The 20,995-nt window shown below is 36.2% G+C and overlaps 1 protein-coding gene across 1 annotated transcript in view; it reads right to left on the reverse strand.

Annotated features, from left to right (window-relative positions):
- The window catches only part of LOC138804428 (inactive N-acetylated-alpha-linked acidic dipeptidase-like protein 2), a gene marked incomplete at its 3' end in the record, with an annotated part of 713,471 nt that overhangs the window by 322,942 nt on the left and 369,534 nt on the right, over positions 1-20,995 (reverse strand). The window contains exons 3-4 of the mRNA XM_069988683.1: positions 16,494-16,767; positions 124-243 (exon numbers count right to left, since the gene is read on the reverse strand). Of these exons, the coding sequence (XP_069844784.1) occupies positions 124-243; positions 16,494-16,767 (394 nt within the window). The remainder of the gene's footprint in view (positions 1-123; positions 244-16,493; positions 16,768-20,995) is intronic.

The following is a 20,995-nucleotide window of genomic DNA, read 5'->3' on the forward strand; positions in this document are numbered from 1 at the left end:
ACATACATACTCACAAGCACACACACAGACACACTTCTCTGTGCTCTTCAAACTCAGAGAGACATGTGACTTCAACAAAAGCAATTATTTCCTCTACTACCAAATAACAAACCCTGGACTGACCTTATAAAGTAGTGGCAATTTTCCTAATTTTAAGAGTGCAATTTGATTCGTTGTATTTTTCATTTTTTTTATCCTTTTTAAATCCTCTCTGGTTCCATAACTCACGTCGATGACTTCAGCCTGAAAAAGAAGAACACACGAAGAGAGATAAAGCCTTTCGGGAAGAAAAGTGTCACTTAACCCAATTAATGTGTTAAAATTATTTGTGGTAATTGAAATATTCAAAAGAAGACTGACTCTGCCTCTCCCTGTCCTCATCTCAATAAACTTGATTTTTCTATTTCTACCAGAGAAAGATGAGTCTCCCAGTCATGTGGGGGGAAAGTTTTAGTCATTTGTGCTTAGCACTTTCTCTTTTAAACAAATTACAAACTAAGCATATTTCTCTTGTTTTGTTCTACATTCATGTTTCTGCAATTTGTGTTATTTTATAAAGCACTGCAAAATTAATTGCCTTAAGGGACAATAGCAATCATACCATTCTCTGGCTTGCGAAAATCCAATGATTCATTTTTTACATAAATTAAATTCAGAGTTCTACTAGTATGATGAAATTATTCCCAACTGCTCATATCCTTGGTTTGCCTGAGCAGATGTGAATATGTGAATGATAACTTCTTGGATTTTGCAGTATGCAATGTGGGAAACCACATGTGCAAGTCTAACATTTCAGTATATTGGAATATGCTCCCAAGATATCATTTTGTTGTTGTTGTTGTTGTTGTCAGTTGTGGGGCCTGAACTCTGGGCCTGGGTGCTGTCCCTGAGCTCTTCAGCTCAAGGCTAGTGCTCTACCACTTGAGCCACAGTGCCACTTCTGGCTTTTTCTGCTTATATGGTACTGAGAATTCAAACCCAGGGGCTCATGCATGCAAGCAAGCACTCTAGCACTGAGCCACCTTCCTGCCCCCAAGCTATCATTTTTGTCACAAATCACCCCACCTACTATCTATAGTTAAATAATATCACGCATTTGTGTTACTCATTTTTAGAAATTCCCTTTTGGTAGCGTAGAACTCTCATGACTCTGTGTTGACAATCAAATGAATCCTCCTGTGGCAAAGGTAGCCCTCTCCTCTTCCCTGGAAAGCTATACTGAACTGCAGGACCTACTTAACATGCATTTCTATTACCTTAGACAGTTCCTTTCAACTATACTTCCGCAATTTCTGTCATCAAAATGGTAGTTGTATGTCTGCCTTCCAGGATATGTACAATGTGTTAAGCAAAACATGCTATTTCAAATTGTATCATTATGTACCATAGACATGTGGATAAAAGAGTGAGTGAGAGCAACACAGTGAGAAAAATGAAGACTTGAGACTTTCCACCCTTCCCACCAAGAACCAATGCACTTCACTTATAAACAGTTATATGCAAAGGGCATTGCTCACATGAGTTCTTTTGTGAAATAAATGTTTCAAAAAGAAAATATGAATACCACTGAATGATACATAAATCTATCTACTGGAGAAGGCATTTCTAGCATGAAATAGTACTTTAGAAGTTGCATTTATCTGCATCTGCAAAAACTAGGAAAATATCAATGCCATTTCAAGTCTTCTCTGCCTTAATGAATTTCAGTTATCCATTATCCACTTATATAAAATGTTTTCTACTTTAAACCTCAGCATGATCTCTCCCACCCTCAAGACTCTCCTTGGACCTGTGTGTATGTGGAGGGGGAAGGTACACCAGCCTCAGTTTCTGATACATAGAAAGATCATGTAAATGGCCCAGGGCAAGCTTGTTTTCACCCAACGGTGTAGTATACAGTGCTACCTCATGAATCTCAAGGTGATTTACAAGAAATCTAGTTGCTGAGAATGTATCTGTCAGAATGGCTTTTCATTACAATTTTCTTCCTATTAACATGTAATTAAATCAGGTGCCTTTAGTATAATTTTTGAATTTGCTGATGCCATTATCATATAAATAACTGTTGATCTGTGATCTTAAAAGACTGATTACATATTAGTCACATATTAATGATTGCATTGCACAAATGAGAGAGTTCAGATTTTTTTCTTCCAATTCTAAGCTGCCTACTAATTACATTTGATTCAATGACAGCATCTTCAGACATGTTTCTCAGGATGTTTCTCAGTTGGTTATATTAAAAAATATGTTTTTCTTATTTAGAAGAGGTTGAGGAAATTCTTGCTGCTTTGGAAGATAAAGGTACGGCTGTCTTATCGTGTTCCTATCTACCAGAATGACATAGCAATGACAAAAATACCAATTCTCTAAAATCTTTCACATTATTAAAAAACATCAATGTCACAAATGAACAAGAACAATTTCAATTAAAGGGTTCTTCAATCGACCTTACTTAAAAGTATGTGTCAATGGATCAAAGCATGTTAGCCTGTGTAAGTTTTATATTTTACACAAAGAAATGTTTCTTAAAATGGATATCATTATATCTGTCTATTTTGGCTTCCACAGTTTGAGGCAGTACATTATAAATCAATAATTACACAAGTGCCAATGTTCTGAGGTTTTGACATGTGATAATAAAAATGTATCTATTGCCTTCAGAGGGTATCTTTGAACCACATCCTTTCTGAAAGTCTTTCCTGTTCACCTTCAAGTCAGCTCAAAATCACAGCTGCATGAAAGCACATTGAATTTTTCTGAGGCATAAATCAATATGCAACAGGAGGATAAAATGCCAAGCTTTTTCTTTTCACATGTTCACAATGTTACAATGAACTGCTTCTCATCAAATTTGTCCCCTCAGTATAGACAATCATTTACTCAACCAGCAGAAGTACTACATTTAATTTATGTCCGAATAGCAGGGATTATGTCATTTCTCACATTAATTTTTGAACTAGGAACCTAAAACATCAGTAACAATTGACAAGGAACAATAGATTTTATCCCAGGTGAAAAAGGAAGCCATGGTATTACTCTGCAGTGGTCTACATAAAAGCAGTTGGAAAGAAAGCTGCATATTTTAACATTAATATTAAAATACCTACTCTTTATATTATAACATGTGAGGAGTGATCAACCAATTAGCAAAGACTGAGAAGCTGGAATATTAAATGTGATCATTCATACATCAGTTGTTCTTTGATTTATAATTTGAGAGCATCTAGTGCAATAAATCACCAAAAAAAAAAAAACCTGGGGGGAAAACTATAGAAATCTGACATCCTTCATATTCTTGCAGCTTAGAATGCAAATCTTCTCTTTAATAAGGGTGTCATGTGATATTGACATAAATAAATCATTTACACAAAGATGTTTCATATCAATGACTTGCTGAAAGAGGTTTCCCCTCTTTGTTCGGTTGTGGGGCCTGAACTCTGCACCTGGGTACTGTCCCTCAGCTCTTCAGCTCAAGTCCAGCATTCTACCACTTGGGCTACAGCATCACTTCTGGCTTTTTCTGCTTATGTGGTGCTAAGGAATTGAACCCAGGTCCTCATGCATGCTAGGCAAGCGCTCTACCACTGAGCCACCTTCCCAGCCCTGAAAGGGTTTCAATTTTGTGACAAAGAAATAGAATGTTGAATTGGTCAGTCTTTACGATTATTAAACAGATACACCCAGGAACAGGCAATAATATAAAATAACATAAAAGTCCCTACTGCATCATGGGAACTGTTCAGACAATTTTTAACTTTTGAAGTAACCATCCTTCATCATCATTTCCTACAGAAGAAAGATGAGGCTCATGTTACATGATTAGTAACACAAGAATGGAGGGATTTTCCCAGTAGATGGGTTTTTCTTACAGGAAACCACTTCATTGCTGAAGATGCTGAAGACTTGACAGCTTCTGAACAAGGACTTCCCATGGGTAATATTAGGTTAAACATGGAATGATCCATCATACTCCCCAGAAAATGGTGTGTCTTCCTGTGCTCAGGATTTATAAAACACCAATTGGTTTGCTTAAACAACAGGAGTTTATTGCCTCACAGTTCTGGAGGCCAGAAGCCAAAGATCAGGATGGAGGCCAACTGGATCCCAGGGGAAATCTCTCTTCCTGACTTGCAGACAACCAACTTCTTTCTACCTAGGTCTCAAATGGCAGGCAGACACAGACTCACAGACAGGCAGACACAGAGAAAGAAAGAGGGAGGGGGAAAGAGGGAAAAGGGAGGATAGGAGAAAAAGGAATGGGGTAGAGAGATGGAAAGAATATGAATGCATTCTTGATCTCAGATATTTTCTCTGGGATCATTTCTTGTAAAGACACTAATTTAATCAAATCAGAGCCTACCCTAAAGACCTCCTTTTATCTTTAACTACCCTTCTGTAGGCACCATTTCTAAATATAGTCATATTGGTAGTTTGCTCTTAACCAATGGATTTCCTCCGAGAGAGAACATTCAGTCCAGAGTGGAGCCTAATAATATAATTCCTGTTTTTAAATATAAAATGTATGCGAAGGGAAGAATAAAGTTACCTAGACTTTAATAAAAAATAGCTTCCAAGGAATTGGGGAGGTGGGGAGGGAAGGGAAAACAGTGCTGGATAGGAAATATACTCGTTACCTTACTTATGTAGCCCCTCTGTACAGCACCATTACAAAAATATTAAAACAATGTAAGTGAAAAATAAAATTAAAAAATAGCTTTCAACAGATGCTTTTGTTTACAGAACAAATCTACACCTTATTTTTTAGATTTCTCCTTCAGGTGAAGAAGAAAAATCAAGATAAATTTATTAAAATAAAAATGTCAAATCCTTTGTGAATAACTCTGGAACTACTGCAAGAGAGAGTCGGAGAAACATTAGAGCTTATAGGTATAGGCAGGAATTTCTTGAATAGAGCCCCAGAGACACACACATAGGTGAGAGACTCGACAATGGGACTACATTGAAATAAAAAGTGCATAGCTAAAGACACTGTTAACAAATGAGAAAAAGAGCTAACCAATTGGGAAAAGATCTTTACCAGCAATACATCAGACAAAGGCATAATATCCAATATATATGTAAAGCTCAAGAAATTAACCTCTCCCAAACTTAACAAAACAATCATTAAATGGGCAAGAAAGGTAAGGAGAGACTTCTCAGAAGAGGAAGTAAGAAAAGCAAAGAAACACATGGGGGAATGCTCATCATCCCTGGCCATAAAGGAAATGCAAATCAAAACAACCCTGGGATTCCATCTCACCTCAGTTAGATTGACCAACATTTTAAATTCAGACAACAAATGCTGGCTTGGGTATGGGGAAAAAGGAACCCCACTGCACTGCTGGTGAGAATGTAAGCTAATACAACCACTCTGGAAAGCAGTCTGAAGGTTCCACAAAAACTAAACACAGACCTTCCCTATCATCCAGCCATACCACTCCTAGGCATCTACCCTGAGCATCATGATATGATAAAGACACCTGCCATACATAGTCATTGTCATATTATTCGCAATAGCCAAGATACAGAAACAACCCAGATGCCTCACAAAAAATGTGTGGATACAAAGATTGTTCTACCTTTATACAATGGAATTTCGCATAGCTATTAGAAAAAATAAAATAATGTCATTTGCAGGGAAATGGATGGAACTAGAACAAATCCTGTTAAGTGAGGTAATCCAAGATCAGAGAGACAAACGGCACATGTTCTCCTTGATATGCAGAAGTTAAATCTAAAATGCACTGAGATATGACGAATTATACAGGATTCTTGATACTCACATATATTGAAACCAAAAGAGAATAGTCTTAGGAGAGAATCACAAAGGTGAAATACCCAAGCATTGCTTCATATGTACACAAAATAATAGACATATTTAAATAAATTCTAAAGATATGTAAACAAATTACTTATTTTACATTTTCTAATGATTCTATATTCATTACCTTATATACAGTGTATTCAGCTGCATATCAGTGGGAGGGTGAGGGGGGCATGGGATCTGAAGTAAAAGGATGAAAAAATGCAGCAGTGGCATGCAATGGACATTGATTAAAGTGAACTATACAACTCATGGGTGGAGATGGGAAGGAGGGAAAGGGAAAGTATTAGGGGACAGATGACAGTGTAGGAAAAGAAATGTACTTATTACCTGATGCATGTAAATGTAACACCTGTGTGTATCACCTACAATAATAAAGTTAATTTTAAAAATCCTTTATGAGTTATAAAAAATAAATGCAAATACTAAACTTGTACTTTTTATTACAAATACAAAGTACAAAAATTGAAAGACATCTTATATCAAATTTTCTAATAAATGTGAGTTAATATAAATAAAAGCATACATTTCTTTTCATATGAATTTCTTCAACAATGACAATCTTGTTCTTTTTAATATGAAACTTTATAAAAATAAAAAATTAAATCTTTAAGTAGAATTTCATTTCAAATACAATTTTCTAGATCATAGAAAAGAACCAGGCCCAAAGAAGCATAGGTCCCATGGTTTCCCTTATTTGCAATATCTAGTATAGGTATGAGTCAAGCAGAAAAGGTCAGATAATGTGATGTTAGGAAAATGAACCCTTAAATATGTATTTTAATGTTTTCGTTTCTTTCATGCATATGTTTCTAACGCATTTATAAGATTATTTCTTTGTTGCTTTGTATGTCCCTCCCCCACAGTGTAACCCCCGCTTTCACTATATTTGATGTCAGTATAACATGTGGAGGAGATGGGGGCAAACAAGTCGTTTAAGGATACAGGTGGACCTGTTGCAACAATGAGAAGTACAAAATGTCATGTCAAAACCAGCTTTACAATGTCGGTGGGGGGGGGGGAGGGGGGTATAATTGGGTGAGGGGAGGGGGGAGGCTGGGAAGGGAGGTGAAGGGTAAACAAAGGAGGAGGCTGCAATGCTTGGTAAGAAATGTATGCATTATCCTGCCCATGTAATTGTAGCCCCTCTGTACAGTATGTTCTCAAATAAAATAAAATTAAATTTAAAAAAAAGAAAAGAACCTGGAGAAAATAAAATGTAATCCTAACAAATAATAAATTTATAATAGCAATCAAAACATTTTAAACTTGACAAAGCTCAACTACTGGAAATATAGCTAACATATGCACAGGAATCTTATTTCTAACCTAGATAAATAACTTGGTAATTTCTATTCAGTTCTGTTCTCTTAATGTCAATAATTACAATATATAGGAAAACATATTGAATCTAGATCAAAATTGATATTGTCACAAACTTAATTGGGCTAGAAACAAGTGTTTGTTACATGGCTGCAGCATTTGTGTTGGATGTCTCCATTCTTCATTAAAAATGAAATATCTATATAGTTTAGTAATAACCAAACAACTAAGCTCTGATGGCCTCTCACTGCTGACTAAAATCACATCCATTCAAACAATATATTTCAATATTCATGGCAATGCTCATACATATGCAGATGAGAAAACCCGTAGACTCTTTCACAATTCCACACAATGGTCACAGTCAAGCTCTATTTTCATTAACAAGCACAGCATAGGCCCTCAGTAAAATAAGGAATAAATGAATGGATACACATAAATGTATATCCAGAGTAGTTAACATTGAAACTCAAGGGACAAAAATCACATAGCAAAAGATAAGAAGTATTTGCATTTGGAACTGGGATGTGTTGCAATTGACTTTGCACTCCTAGGATGCTAGTGCAAAGAAATAAATGGTAAATAATAAGCCAACCATTGTAACTTCAGTTTTGAAAGATTCAGCCACACCATTACCACACTAACATTTTCTATGGATGCACACATTTTTATATAGTTAACACACCTCTAAGTAGCTTATTATAGTAATTGTTCCCTTTAATCATTAGAAGAAGTCAAAGAGATAGATTACCTATTCTCATTTTTCACATGAGGAACTTCATGTAAAGAAACATTAGACAAAGCTTTCTCGCACATAGCTACTACATACTAGATTGTATTTTGGACACTCAGCAACACGATATGTGACCATGTGATTGCCAAAGAAAGCAGGTAGGGCAGGTAAGAAAATGAAAGGTATGTACAGGTGAGATCAAGAGGAGCAGGAGCAGATAAACGATGGGGAAATGGAGCCAAAATGTTAATGTACACATGTGAAAAATAGAATCAGAACAACTGAGGGAATGGGTGCAGTTGAGATGGAGCAGGAAGGAAGAATGGCCATTGATCAAAGATGCATGGTAGTTGGCAAGACCTTTGTTCTTGAGGATAATAAAATTAATAAATAAAATAATTTTATAGAAATAAAAAAGAAAGTGAATGGAAAGGTGATAGCTTTTGGGGGAAATCACACAGATGGTGGGATGCTGAATCTTCAAAACTCTGCCAATGTGGGTTAATTTTAAATGGACTTTTCTGGATCTCTGTGTTTTCATTAGGAAAAAGATGACTTTGAGATAGAAAAGTAAATCAAATCAAAATTGTAATGTGTCCAATTCTGCCTTGCATGATCCTCGCCATGTTTTTCTATATTCACATCTCTTCCACTAATGCTGGCTTCCCCAGCCTGAAGCCTGTGCAGCTGAACAGATGTTGGTACTCTGAAGGGAGCCCTGCTATCATATTCTGGTGCCATTGCCTTGAAGTTATCAATGATTTTGAATATAGGATTCTATATTTGAATCTGGTATTGACTCCAACACTTAGGTAACTGCTTCTTTTGCCCCTTTCTACCCTTCCCCTGGCTCAGCAAAAGTCACTTGACTGTTAAATACACTATACAGTTTGGCTTCAGCTTACTAAAGATGCCTAGAATGAATAAATATTTCATTACAAGAAAAGCACACACGTCACCCACTGAAACTTATCTCACTTATTCCTTTGCATTTTCAAATTTTCCCTCCAATATCAGACCTTAGATCACAGATTTCAGATGTCAGGTATGAGATGTCAGATTTCTGATTACAACCACTCATTAATACTTTGATTACTCCAAATCAAGACAATGCATTGACTTTGCTCTGCTCTTCTCCACAGCAGGATTCTACTTTTAACTAATTATCTGTGATATATTAATATAATTTCCTTCTTTATTGTGTTTATTTAAGGATTTCAATTATTTTTATTTTCAACCACATCTTTATAAGGTACATAATGGTAAGTCAAAATATGTACACAACATTTAATATTTAAGTTAATACCAATTTATCAACCATTACTAAAATTGAAAAATGTTTGCTGTTATTGCTGTTTAAGCTCAAGATTTGACACTCACTCAGCTTGCTAGCTCCACTGATGATCTACCCCTTGGGGCTGAGATTTTTCTAACAAAACCATGACTTACACCAGGCAACACCTAGGATAGTATGAAGTAAAATAATAAATAAATACTTGTTAAATGATTACTAACACTGATGCATGTAAAGTCTATGTAAAGATATCTCAAAGATACATACATATGTGTGCATCTCAAATAAATAATCTAATATCTAATACAAAAATAGATTATCAAAGCAAAGCAAAAGTGTTTATAGAATCATCAAGTAAAGAATCCAACATCTGAAATTCCAGCATACTCTTCACCTTCTGTGACCTTTAAAATCACACAAATTTGGGCAGAGGCATAAAAGATCACCTCCATATCTGCTCTTTGTAGAAGGTAAGAATTTGATACTGCAACATTGTACTTTTCCTCTTGCTTTCTCCTAATACCATAGCAATCAAGATTTGAAATATATATACATTCATATATGAATATATATGTATGTATGTATATATATATATATATATATATATATATATATATATATATATCACAAGATGAATTGAACTGCTTTTCGAGTGTATTGGCCCTTTGTGTTTCGTTTTTGGCTCTGTCCACCCCACCTTTATACTGCGACCTTACTGCCATTAACTTGGAATGGATTGACTCTTGTTGAGTGCTATAGGGTTATAAGCCAGTAAAATGGTTATCTTGGATGTAACAGTCCTGACATGCTGCATTGACAAATTTATGTGGTTTAAGGATTTTCAATGTACTTGATTTTTGAAGGCCAGCAGGACACTATTTTGTGAGGAATTGGAGGTAGACAAAATTAGGACAGCTCACAAAAGAATCTTAGTAGCAGATAAACTCTGGCTGGCTGGCTTCCCCATGCCATTAAGACACATGTATGGGGCCCTCTACTGTGTATTTTGTAAAAAAAAAAAAAATATACCAAGAAGTTGGGCAACAGTGGCTCACGCCTCTAATCCTAGCTACTCAGGAGACTGAGATCTGAGGATCACAGTTCAAAGCCAGCCTGGGCAGGAAAGTCCGTGAAACTCTTGTCTCCAATTAACCACCAGAAAACCAGAAGTGGCTCAAGAGGCAGAGCACCCAGGCCCAGAGTTCAAGCCCCATGACTGACCAAAAACAAAAAACAAATATATATACCAAGAGCTTTCTAGTTCTGAAACACATTGAATTCATAGAACTTAAGTGAAAGGTGAAAAATTTCATTCATAAAAGATTACATTTAAGTGTGTGGCCTTCTAAAGAGGTAAAATGTACACAATAAGTATTGACAGAGGACTAAAAACAGAATACAGGTATTCATCTGACATACAAGTTAAAGCTTATGTCTAAGCCTGGAGGAAGCTGGAAAAGTCTCCATGAACTTAGAAAAAGTCAAGTTTATTAAATTAACAAGAGCAAAATACCCGAAAAAAGAGGCTGATAGGATAGTCTATCTATTGGGACATCGTGTGTGTGTGTGTGTGTGTGTGTGTGTGTGTGTGTGTGTGTGTGTGTGTGTGTGTATGTATGAAAGGATTGAACTGTACAGTGAAAGTTTTATAAGGCAAAACTAAATAATTAACCATTCAAATTCCATATGCTAGATATCTTATGAAGCAGATTGTACCAGATTGCTTGTAGGCTCCCTTCAGAACATTTTTTTTTTTGGTAAATGTCTGCCTATTTTCTAGATGAGGGAAATGGAGCTTATATATGTAAGTAATTTGCCAGAGTTCATTGCAATATAACCTTGTGCAGTTTAATGATTGCAGCATGAGCTTGTGCAGTTTGATGATTGGTGAACTCAATGCCAGCTCCTCCTATCAGATTGCCAGCCCTATGTGGCTGATCCAAGACTGTTTTTCCTCATCACTCATCTTCTGTAATAGGCAGATAAAGGGCACTCAACGTGTGTTTGTTGAATGTTGAATGTATCCTGTTATAGAAGTGAGATCCAGCTGGCTCAATCCTAAATTAGTCAATTTTCAGTACCAAATTAAAATATAAGGAATGACAAATTAATAATCACAGGGCACTTTATTTAATTAATGACACTCAACTTATTAAGGTAAGGATGTTGAAGGACAAGAAAATTCATTCAAGAGAATTCTTCCTGCAGGCTATGAAACTAATAGCAGAATTTTCTTTCTAAAATCAATTAGATTAGTGTTGGAAATAGTACAGAAACCTAAGCTGTGTGCTTTCTAGATAGTAAACTCATGACATATTTTCTGTAAATACTCGATTTGTAGAAATTATGAAATGATATTAATCTTATTTAGAATCTAAGATATTTGAGAATTGGTGTTTTGATAGAAATTAAAATACAAGTTCAATTTGTGAAGTAAGTTCTATTATGACTTACCTTTGCGGGTAGCATGTTTTAAATGAAATTAGTAATGAAGGGGCTGGGAAGGTGGCTCAGTGGTAGAGCGCTTGCCTTGCATGCTCGAGGCCCTGGGTTCGATTCCTCAGCACCACATAAGCAAAAAGAAAAAAGCCGGAAGTGGCGCTGTGGCTCAAGTGGTAGAGCGTTAGCCTTGAGCTGAAGAGCTGAGGGACAGCGCCCAGGCCCAGAGTTCAGGCCCCACAACCGGACACAAAAAAAAGAAAAAGAAATTAGTAATGAAAAAAGAGTATTTCTGTCAAATAGTAATAGTGATGAAGAACCTTTATAAATGAACCTCATCACATCAAAAGTTAGAATTCAGGGCCAGGCGCTTGTAATCCTAGCTACTCAGAAGGATGAGATCTAAAGATCATGGTTCAAAGCCAACCCAGACAGAAGAGTCCATGTGACTCTTATCTCCAATTAACCACCAACAAACAAAAAGTTGAGCTGTGGCTCAAAATAGTAGAGTGCTAACCTTGAGCAAATGAGCTCAGGGATAGTGGCCACACCCTGAGTTCAAACCCATGACAAAAAAGCAGAAAACATAACACAACAAAAAAGCAACCAAACAAAAAAACCAACAAACTCGGAATTCAGACCTTTGCTTTTTCCCCAAAAAAGGGATACTTTTGTTCTGATAAATTATGGAATTGTCCACTGGGCTTTTACCTGCGTGGTTGAATGAAGCTCTGTTTTATTTTTTTTTTTGCTGGTTTTTATGCCAGCACTGAGCTAGAACTCAAAGCCTCACTTTTTTGCCCAAGGCTGGAACTATACCAATTGAGTCACTAATACACTTCTGGCTTTTTGTCTGGTTCATGGAGATTAGAGTCTCCAGGAACCTCAAGCCTGGTCTGACTTTGATCCTCAATTCTCAGATCTTAGCTTCTGGGGTAGCTAGGATTACAGGCAGGAGCCACCAGAGCCCAGTATGATCCATTTGTTTAAAAACTCAAACAGTTAGTGAGCAGGGCTTGTGACACCAGAAGCAAAAGTTAGAGTTGACTATGGGATTTTGTGCAAACTTTTAAAAATTAATAAGCACTCTAAACAGCTGGAATCCCAGTCATTTATCTCATATCTTCCATTGTTGCCATTGATATGAACCATAATAGAAAGACCACTGAAAATGGCGCCACACTCATTTTCTGTGGTATTCAGACAGTAACTCCATGTAAAAAGCCAGACACAAAAGATTTAAGTTATAAAATTCCACTGGACTCCCCTAGCTTCTCGGTGTCTTTGATTTTTGTTTTGTTTTTAGCTTGTTCAGGGGTCATTCGGAACTAAGTGTGAATAGCCCTGCCTTTTATCCCTTCCCAGTCATGAGGAAACCAGACATAGATTATAAACTATACATGGATTCCTGGGCATCTTGCTACATTTTTCTCTTTAAGACTCTGACAAAATATTTGATGTAGTGCTTAAAGTTCATATGTTAAACTACCATGTCTTACTATTTCATATATAAAAGCAAACAGTGCTCTTCAGGGCCAAAGAACATGATTTATCTTTCTGTATTCAACAATAAATTATTTAATTCCTAAATTCTTTGAGTCCAGAGTTAAGTTTCAAAATTATGATTGAGATCTTATTTATATTTTATAATTTATCCATACTTGTCAAAGCCTTTTCCTCTCTAACAATTAACTTTTATCATATTTAACAAAAGATGGAAGATTAAAATTGGGTAGCACAATTAAATATGGCATAAGCATGTACTGCAAATCTTGATATACGGATAAGACATTTTCTTATTCCTTCATTTGACCATGATGTGCCTATATTCTGCCAAACAATAATCCTAATGAAAACCGGAGTGCTTTTTAAGTACAAGACTCTGCCTATGGTATTTTCATTACTTCCAATAGCCATCTTAGTGACTATTATAAGTCCATCATACAGAAGACTACGTCAAGTCTTAGACCACTGTAGCGATTGTGTACAGCTGGTAAGGATGGCTTTGAAGTCTGATCTGTACAGTATAGAGTGGTGATGAATATGCTAATGATAGTACACTTTTATGCAGAATAATAAGTGCTGAAATGTTTCTTAGCAAAACTGCATTGTTTGAATTGCCTTTTAGGCACTAGAATTAAGATTTCCAGAAGGAAAATATCTCCCTCACCTAAAATGTGCAGAAATAAGAAAAAATCTACGGCTCAAAAAGAAAAGAAGAACATAGGAGAATCAATGTATAATAAATATCATGCATTATGCTTTTCTACATGTGTCCTGCACAGTATAAATAAAACATTCCTTGGGATGTGCACTGCTTAGAAAATTGATTCGATATTGTAGGCTCCCACTACCAGTGGCTTTAACCTTAGGGTGATATAGTTGCTATTTATCTTTTAAGAAAAAAATGCAAGTATCTGTTTATTCCGTGATGCCAACCTCACTCATAGTAAATTATTTATGTACCCATTTTAATATGTATTTTGCATCTGACAGGACAACTCTCCTTAGGACCCTTTTACTGACCCACCTGTCTTGATGATGGGGTAAACAATGTCACCTTCCTAGTGCACAATGAATTACAAAGAACTGGTAAAGTATACCATCCATCATGCTGGCACTAAGTAGGTTTTCCAAGTAGATCTCAGATATCACAAATGCTGTTTAGACTGTTACCAGAAAGCACAAATTGGAAGCTTATACAAAATGGCCATATGATGAATGGACATGACAGCTCTGCAAAGGGAAGGCGCAAGCCTCTTCTGCAAATAACCTTGTCAGAAGCAAAAGTTCCGGGGAGCTTTGCTGGCAGTCAAGACAGAATAACTTAAGAACCTATTAATGGTTCTGCTGTATAGAAATTCATGCAAACAGAATGTACTCAAAATCAAATGGGAAGGATGCCCACATTAGTAGCAACAGCCATTCAAGCCTTATTCAAATTAGGGAAATATCTGAAGCAATATACAAAATCACCAACACTCTCTTAATTATTAAACACATAACCTTCAGTAACCAAGTTCCACATCATATTTGCAAGACACGAACAAATATTATTCTTGCCTATACATGGTTTTAACAATCAGCATCAATGTCAAATGCGTTCTTCATGTAAATATGTAAATTAGTATGTACTTACTATAAGAGATTCATTAATGTAATTATGGAAATAGTTATTGTCATCATTAATTTCTCAAATTATAACATTTAAATACAAGTTATTTGTCTTATTCATAATTGCTTTTTACTTCCTTTAACATTTCCTTTGGTTTAAGAACCAAGAAAAAGAACTGGCTGTACTCTCTCATACTGTTTTAACTAAGGACATTGAACTTGCTAGGTAATTGTTCTACTAATAAGCCACATTTGCAGTCTCCTTCTTAGAAGGGACTGGATATTTTGAGATAGAGTTTTGAATTTTCCCAAGGCCCACACCTAGACCATAGTCTCGTTTTCTACTCTCTGCTGGTGTTAAAATTATGAGCCCAGTTTCTTCCATTGAGATGGAATCTCACAATATTGTTGCCCACTATTTTTGAAACTACTATCCTCCTGAGCTCAGGACCAACACTGCTAGGATGACTGGTGCATGCCCCCATACCCAGCTATTGGATGAGAAAGAGTCTTCCCAACACTGTGCCTTGATTGTCCTCAAATTCTGATTCCCATTTTCAGTTCCCAATCAGGTAGGATTTCAGACAGAACCACTGTGCCTGATGTGTTTCTATTATTGCCTATCAGAAACAGTACATGTTAATCAAATTAAATTACATGAGTACTGACCTGGAAATACTGCAGATATTTAACATTAAATTCTAATTGCAAAACATCTCAGGAACGTGCTAGTTATATACAACTCTGTATAACTCAGAGTGGGATACAACATGGAATACAACAATGCTGAAATTTCATGTCCCAACAATTCAGCCTTTTATAAGTTAATTTGTCACTAAACTGGAACTATTACTATACCCATTGAAATGAAAACGATGGGGGTTCAGACCTATAATCCTAGCTACTCAAAAGGCTTAGATCACCTCATTTGAGGCGATCCTTAGCAGAAAAGTCTGTGAGGTTTTTATCTCCAGTTAATCAGAAAAAAAATAAAACAATTAGAAAACCAAAAACCAGATGGGAGGTGTAGCTCATGTGGTAGAATGCCATCCTTGAGTGAAAAGGGTAAGTAGTGATATCGCAAGGCCTTGAGTTCAAGTCTCAATAATGACAGGGAAGGGTAATGAAGGGAAGGGAAGCTAATTAACTGTTAGATTGCTAGCTAACAGTAAATTAACTGCAACAACAAGATTTAAAGCTACTCAGGGAAGCTTTAAAGCCCTGCATTTAACCAGTACACCAAAAAAAAAAATCTGCACCAAACCCAGGCAACAAAAACAATGTTGAGATAAAATGACAGCACACTCCTTGTCCTGTGTTTTTCATAAAGAAAGAGGAAGCATTGTGCTTCAAATCTTAAATGTGTGAATAATCACATCAATTTTCCACTTCATTTCTTATGTGCATACACAACTTCCAAACACAAAATCATTTCTGTTTCTAGTCTCTCCAAATTAACATATTCAAATTGGTCTTTGAAATCATAAATGAAACCTACTCACAGGATATGGACTAAGGACACTGCAATCACATATTCAACACCTTTGAATTGAATTCTTCTAACATGTTTTCACTTTCAAGCTATGATAAGGCAAGGCCTGGGAAATGCAAATCTCCCCTACCTTCCCTGGCATCTCTACAACTGGGAACATTTAGTGGTTACTTTGGGGCATTGTATCTTGCCAGTGAGCTCAATTTAGATGAAAGCTGTTGTTTTCTAATTTCATTTCACTATAAATGACAGAGACAAATGATCAGATCACCTGGAGAGTTCCTTTGGCAGAATAGGCAGCGTAGGAGTAGAGCATGTTTTGGCTGTTGTCTTTTCTGTCTTCTTGGTTGCAAGGCTGGCCAGAAGGAAGGAAGCACTGGCCACTGGGGGTCAGGGTCACAGTGCTGGGGGAAGCGCCAGGCAGACTCAGCAGCACAGAGTAATTGACAAACTGCACATCTTCTAGACCCAATGAAGTCCAGTGAGTCTTAATTCTCTTTGAAATGTCTGTGTCATCCTCACTTGGATAAAGTTGTACCAAGTTCCTGAAAGGCATTTTAAAAGCCAGATTAAAACAAGACCACAACACAAAGGAACCAAACCTTCATTCTTTGGAGGTGTACCTGCTTGCAATGTAAACAGTTGTCCATAGATGCAATTGTATGGTGAGAGATGGGTAGGAAAAAATTATACCACAAGTTCACACTGTATGAATAGGGATTTCTGTAAATTTAAGCAAGATGATGAAGGATTTATTGATTGATTATTTGTTGTTATTATTATTGTGTGTGAGCGTGAGAGTGCAAGGAAGAGAGAGAGAGAGAGAGAGAGAGAGAGAGAGAGAGAGAGAATTGGTTTGAACTCAGGTCCTTTCACTCTTCTTTACTTTTTTTACACAAAGCTAGTGATCTACCACTTGAGCTATACCTTCACTTCTTTGTTCTGGTTAATTATAGTCAAGAATCTCACAGACTTTTCTGCCCAGCCTGGCTTTGAACCACAATCCTCAGGTATCACCAGCCTCCTTAGTAGTAGGATTACTGGTGTGAGCCACCAGCACCTGGGTAAATTATTTCTCAAGTGAAGAGCTAATAAAGTACCATGAGTCTTCAGAGAAGAGACCTCTCTAAAAGAATTGCTGTGGGAAGAGAAGTCGCCACTTCATGGCTCAAAGAGTGTCATGGGGACAAAGTGAACCTGTGACACAGCAGGGCACCATCTTCATAAGCAAATTTCACCAACTCACAAAGTCAGGGCCACATTTTCTCTTAAGGGTGGAATTTAGGAGGAAAGTAAAAGTCAGACAACTGGAATATGTAAGGGTATTAAAAAAAAGAGAGAGGGAATAAACAAAGGCAATACACAGCCCAACCAATACATGAACTGAGGTCCTCCTGCAAAAGGGAACAATGGCCAATATAAACCATGCAAAAATATTCAATATCCTTAGCCATACAAGAAATGCAGATCAAAATACATGGAAATCTTACCTCACTCTAGTCAGAATGACCATCACCAAGGAAAGAACAACAATAAATACTGGTAGGGATGCAGGAAGTAAAGAAAATTCTACATACAATTTATGCACACTGAGAATGTAGATTATTGAGGCCACAGAAAGTTTCCATAAAAATTTAAAATACAGACTAACTATAGATCCTGCTATGCCTCTATAGGCATATATCTCATGAACAGTAAGTCAAAATATGTGCACATTCATGTTTATTCAGCACTATTCACAATAGCTGAGCTATGGAATCTGCCTTAGGTGCCTATCAATGGATCAAAGAATAGTATTCATCCATGAAGAAGAATGAAAAATATCATTTGCAGAAGAGGGGATGGAGCAAGAGATCGTCATGTTGTGTGAAAGGCAGACTCAGAAAGAGGAACACTTTATCTTTTCTCCCCAATGCAGAGTCTAGATGGCCCCAAGAGAGGATAGGGGTGTAAATGAGGACTATTTGGAGAAGGACAAACAGGAGTGGGGAGGGCAGGTAGGGGGGAGGATGAGGGTGAACATAGCCAAAGCACATTTACATGCATATATGAAATTATCATGGTGAAGCCCATTAAAAATATTTTGTATTGAATGTTTGAGATTCTTTCAGCTTTCAATAGCTTTCAACAGCTATTCTGAAGGATAAATAACTTCTAAAATATGTCCAATTTTTCCTTATTGTAGACAATACTCCACTGAAATTTGTATTCATATTTTTTAATTGAATAGATAAAATAGAACCCGTTTTTAGGTAATATGTAAGAGCTTCTGTTCTATAGGGCATGCAATGGCACAACCAGAGAGAAAAGATCCAAAATATTAAAAATAATTCTTGCTCACTAACCCAGTAAAATTCTTAATGGGAATTAAAAAGCTTTTCATTTTCAATATGTGGTTTTACAATAAATAAAATTGTAATGTTAATACACATAATTTCTCTAATATGTGATCTTTTTCAAATCATGAACTTTTTCTCATTTACTTCTAAGAGTTTTATATCTGGAGAAAGAAGAGGAAGAGCAAGTATATCAGAAGGGATGTGGAGGACAGGAATAGTCAAAAGTGGGTATCTATTTTTACATTTATACATGTATAGAGGTATACATGTACATCTATACATGTATATTTGCAATGACAAGCACATAGATTTGGGTCTGTCTGGGCTCCAGAACCTACCTATCTCAGGGGCCTCTTGGTCCATATTTGCAATGAAGTGTTTTTTTCCATTAATGCATGTTATCACATGTTAATACCAACAGTGATAAGTTGCTGCATTTATTCCTCTAGGACTTCATAATCATCATTTATTTTCTCTTCTTTATTAGCATTGAGATGAACTATCATGAGGTTACATTATCAAGACTATGACCTGTATTGTTATTAGATGAAAGCTCAGTTTGGGAGCATATATGTCATCCTTATATAAAGTACCATTGAATCTTTATCAGATGGTTGTGATCTGAACATGTGAATACTCCAAAATTTGTATGTTGAAATCCTAAACACCAAATGGATAATGCTCAAGAAGAGAAAATCATCAGACTATTAGAAGATCATCAGGCAAATTACATTAACAGTCTTAAAGAAAAGGTCAGAAGGAGAACTTTTATTCTTTCACAACATAAATGCAAAACATAAATGTATAACATAAATATTATAGTGGCTGAGGGCTCTAATCTCAATATTTGGAAGGCTGAAGCAGCACTATCATGAGTTTGTGGCCAGTTTGGTTACAGAGCAAGACACTCTCACAAAATAAAAATCAGAACCACAAAAATCAAATGAGACAAATATATAATGAACCCCTTGTAAGCATGCAGCTATTTTGCTTAGAATGTGAGCAATAAATTTCTGTTATTTATAAGTTGCCCTATATAAGGATTTCTATCATATCCTGAACAGATGATGGTAGCTATCAAGAATCTGGTGAGTATTACTAGAAAAATATGACTTAAACTATTTTTCTCTATTTCTGCTATAAAGGAACAATATTCAGTTATTCTACAGAACATTCTACTAAACTCTTATAAGTATAGCCTTTTTCTTTGTTCTATTTTCTGTGTGAAATATTTGTTATAGCCAGATGTCAGTGGCTTACACCTGTAATCCCAGCTACACAGGAGTCTGAGTTCTGAGACATAGTTCTAAGCCAATCTGGGTAGAAAAGTCTTGGAGACGCTTATCTTTAACTGCCAAAAAGCAAGAAGTGGAGCTGTGACTCAAGTGGTAGAGTATTAGCCTTGAGCACAAAAGCTCAGAGACAGCACCCAGGCCCTGAGAGTTCAAGCCCCAGGACTGGAAAGCATAACTGATTGCTAGCAAATAATGAAAGTTCTGTTACTTTCTCTCTCACTATTTATAAATTTTATTTTTATAATTTCTGATTATATGCATACATAATATTATAATTAAGCTTAGACCCCCAAAAGTTGTTTACTAAAATATTTAATCAGATGTGCTGGTGGCTATCACTCTATTGTGCTATACATGTCAGAATGAAAGTATTCCTCTTTTCTGGTGTTAAGACATGCTTTACCATTGTTATGGATCATAAAAGAAAGCCTGAGGCATTTAAAAACAATCATCTTTTCTTTTTTTTTTTTATTGTGAATCACATTAGTAGATTTCTTTTTTCTTTTTTCTTTTCCTTTTTTTGGTCAGTTGTGGGGCTTGAACTTTGGGCCTGTAGCTTTCCCTCAGCTCTTCAGCTCAAGGCTAGCATTCTGCCTTTTGAGCCACACCACTTTTTGTTTTCTGGATAGTTTATTGGAGAAAAGAGTTTCACAGACTTTCCTGCCCAGGCTGGCTTTGAACCTCTATGCTCAAATCTCAGCCTCCTGAGTAGCTAGGATTAAGGGCTTGAGCCACCAGCAGCTGGCACATTAGTATATTTCTAGTGCTAATTAAACCTTTCATTCCTAAAATAAATGCTCCATAGAATAGAATGTGTACTAACTGAAAATACTTTGTGATTCAGTTTGTCATTATTTTGTGTATGGTTTTTACATCTAATTTTAAAAGTAGTTGCTATGTAATAGTAAATACTTTCAGAATCATTCCTCCTTTTATATTTAAATGAGTCAACCCTCCTAACGTGAAGTAGAGGTTTTTCCTTTTGACCTCCACTCTGAGAGAAACTGTGAGAAGATTTGAGAGAGAAGTTAGCATTTTTCTAGAAATTGTTCCATACTGAAAATCCTGGGGCTAGAATTTAGGAAAAGCTTGTTTAGCTTGCTTGCTCACAGATACCATGATGTCCCCAATCTCCTGAA

Source organism: Dipodomys merriami, unplaced genomic scaffold (genome assembly GCF_024711535.1).
Source record: "Dipodomys merriami isolate MVZ:Mamm:240054 unplaced genomic scaffold, mDipMer1.0.p SCAF_363, whole genome shotgun sequence".
NCBI lineage: Eukaryota > Metazoa > Chordata > Mammalia > Rodentia > Heteromyidae > Dipodomys > Dipodomys merriami.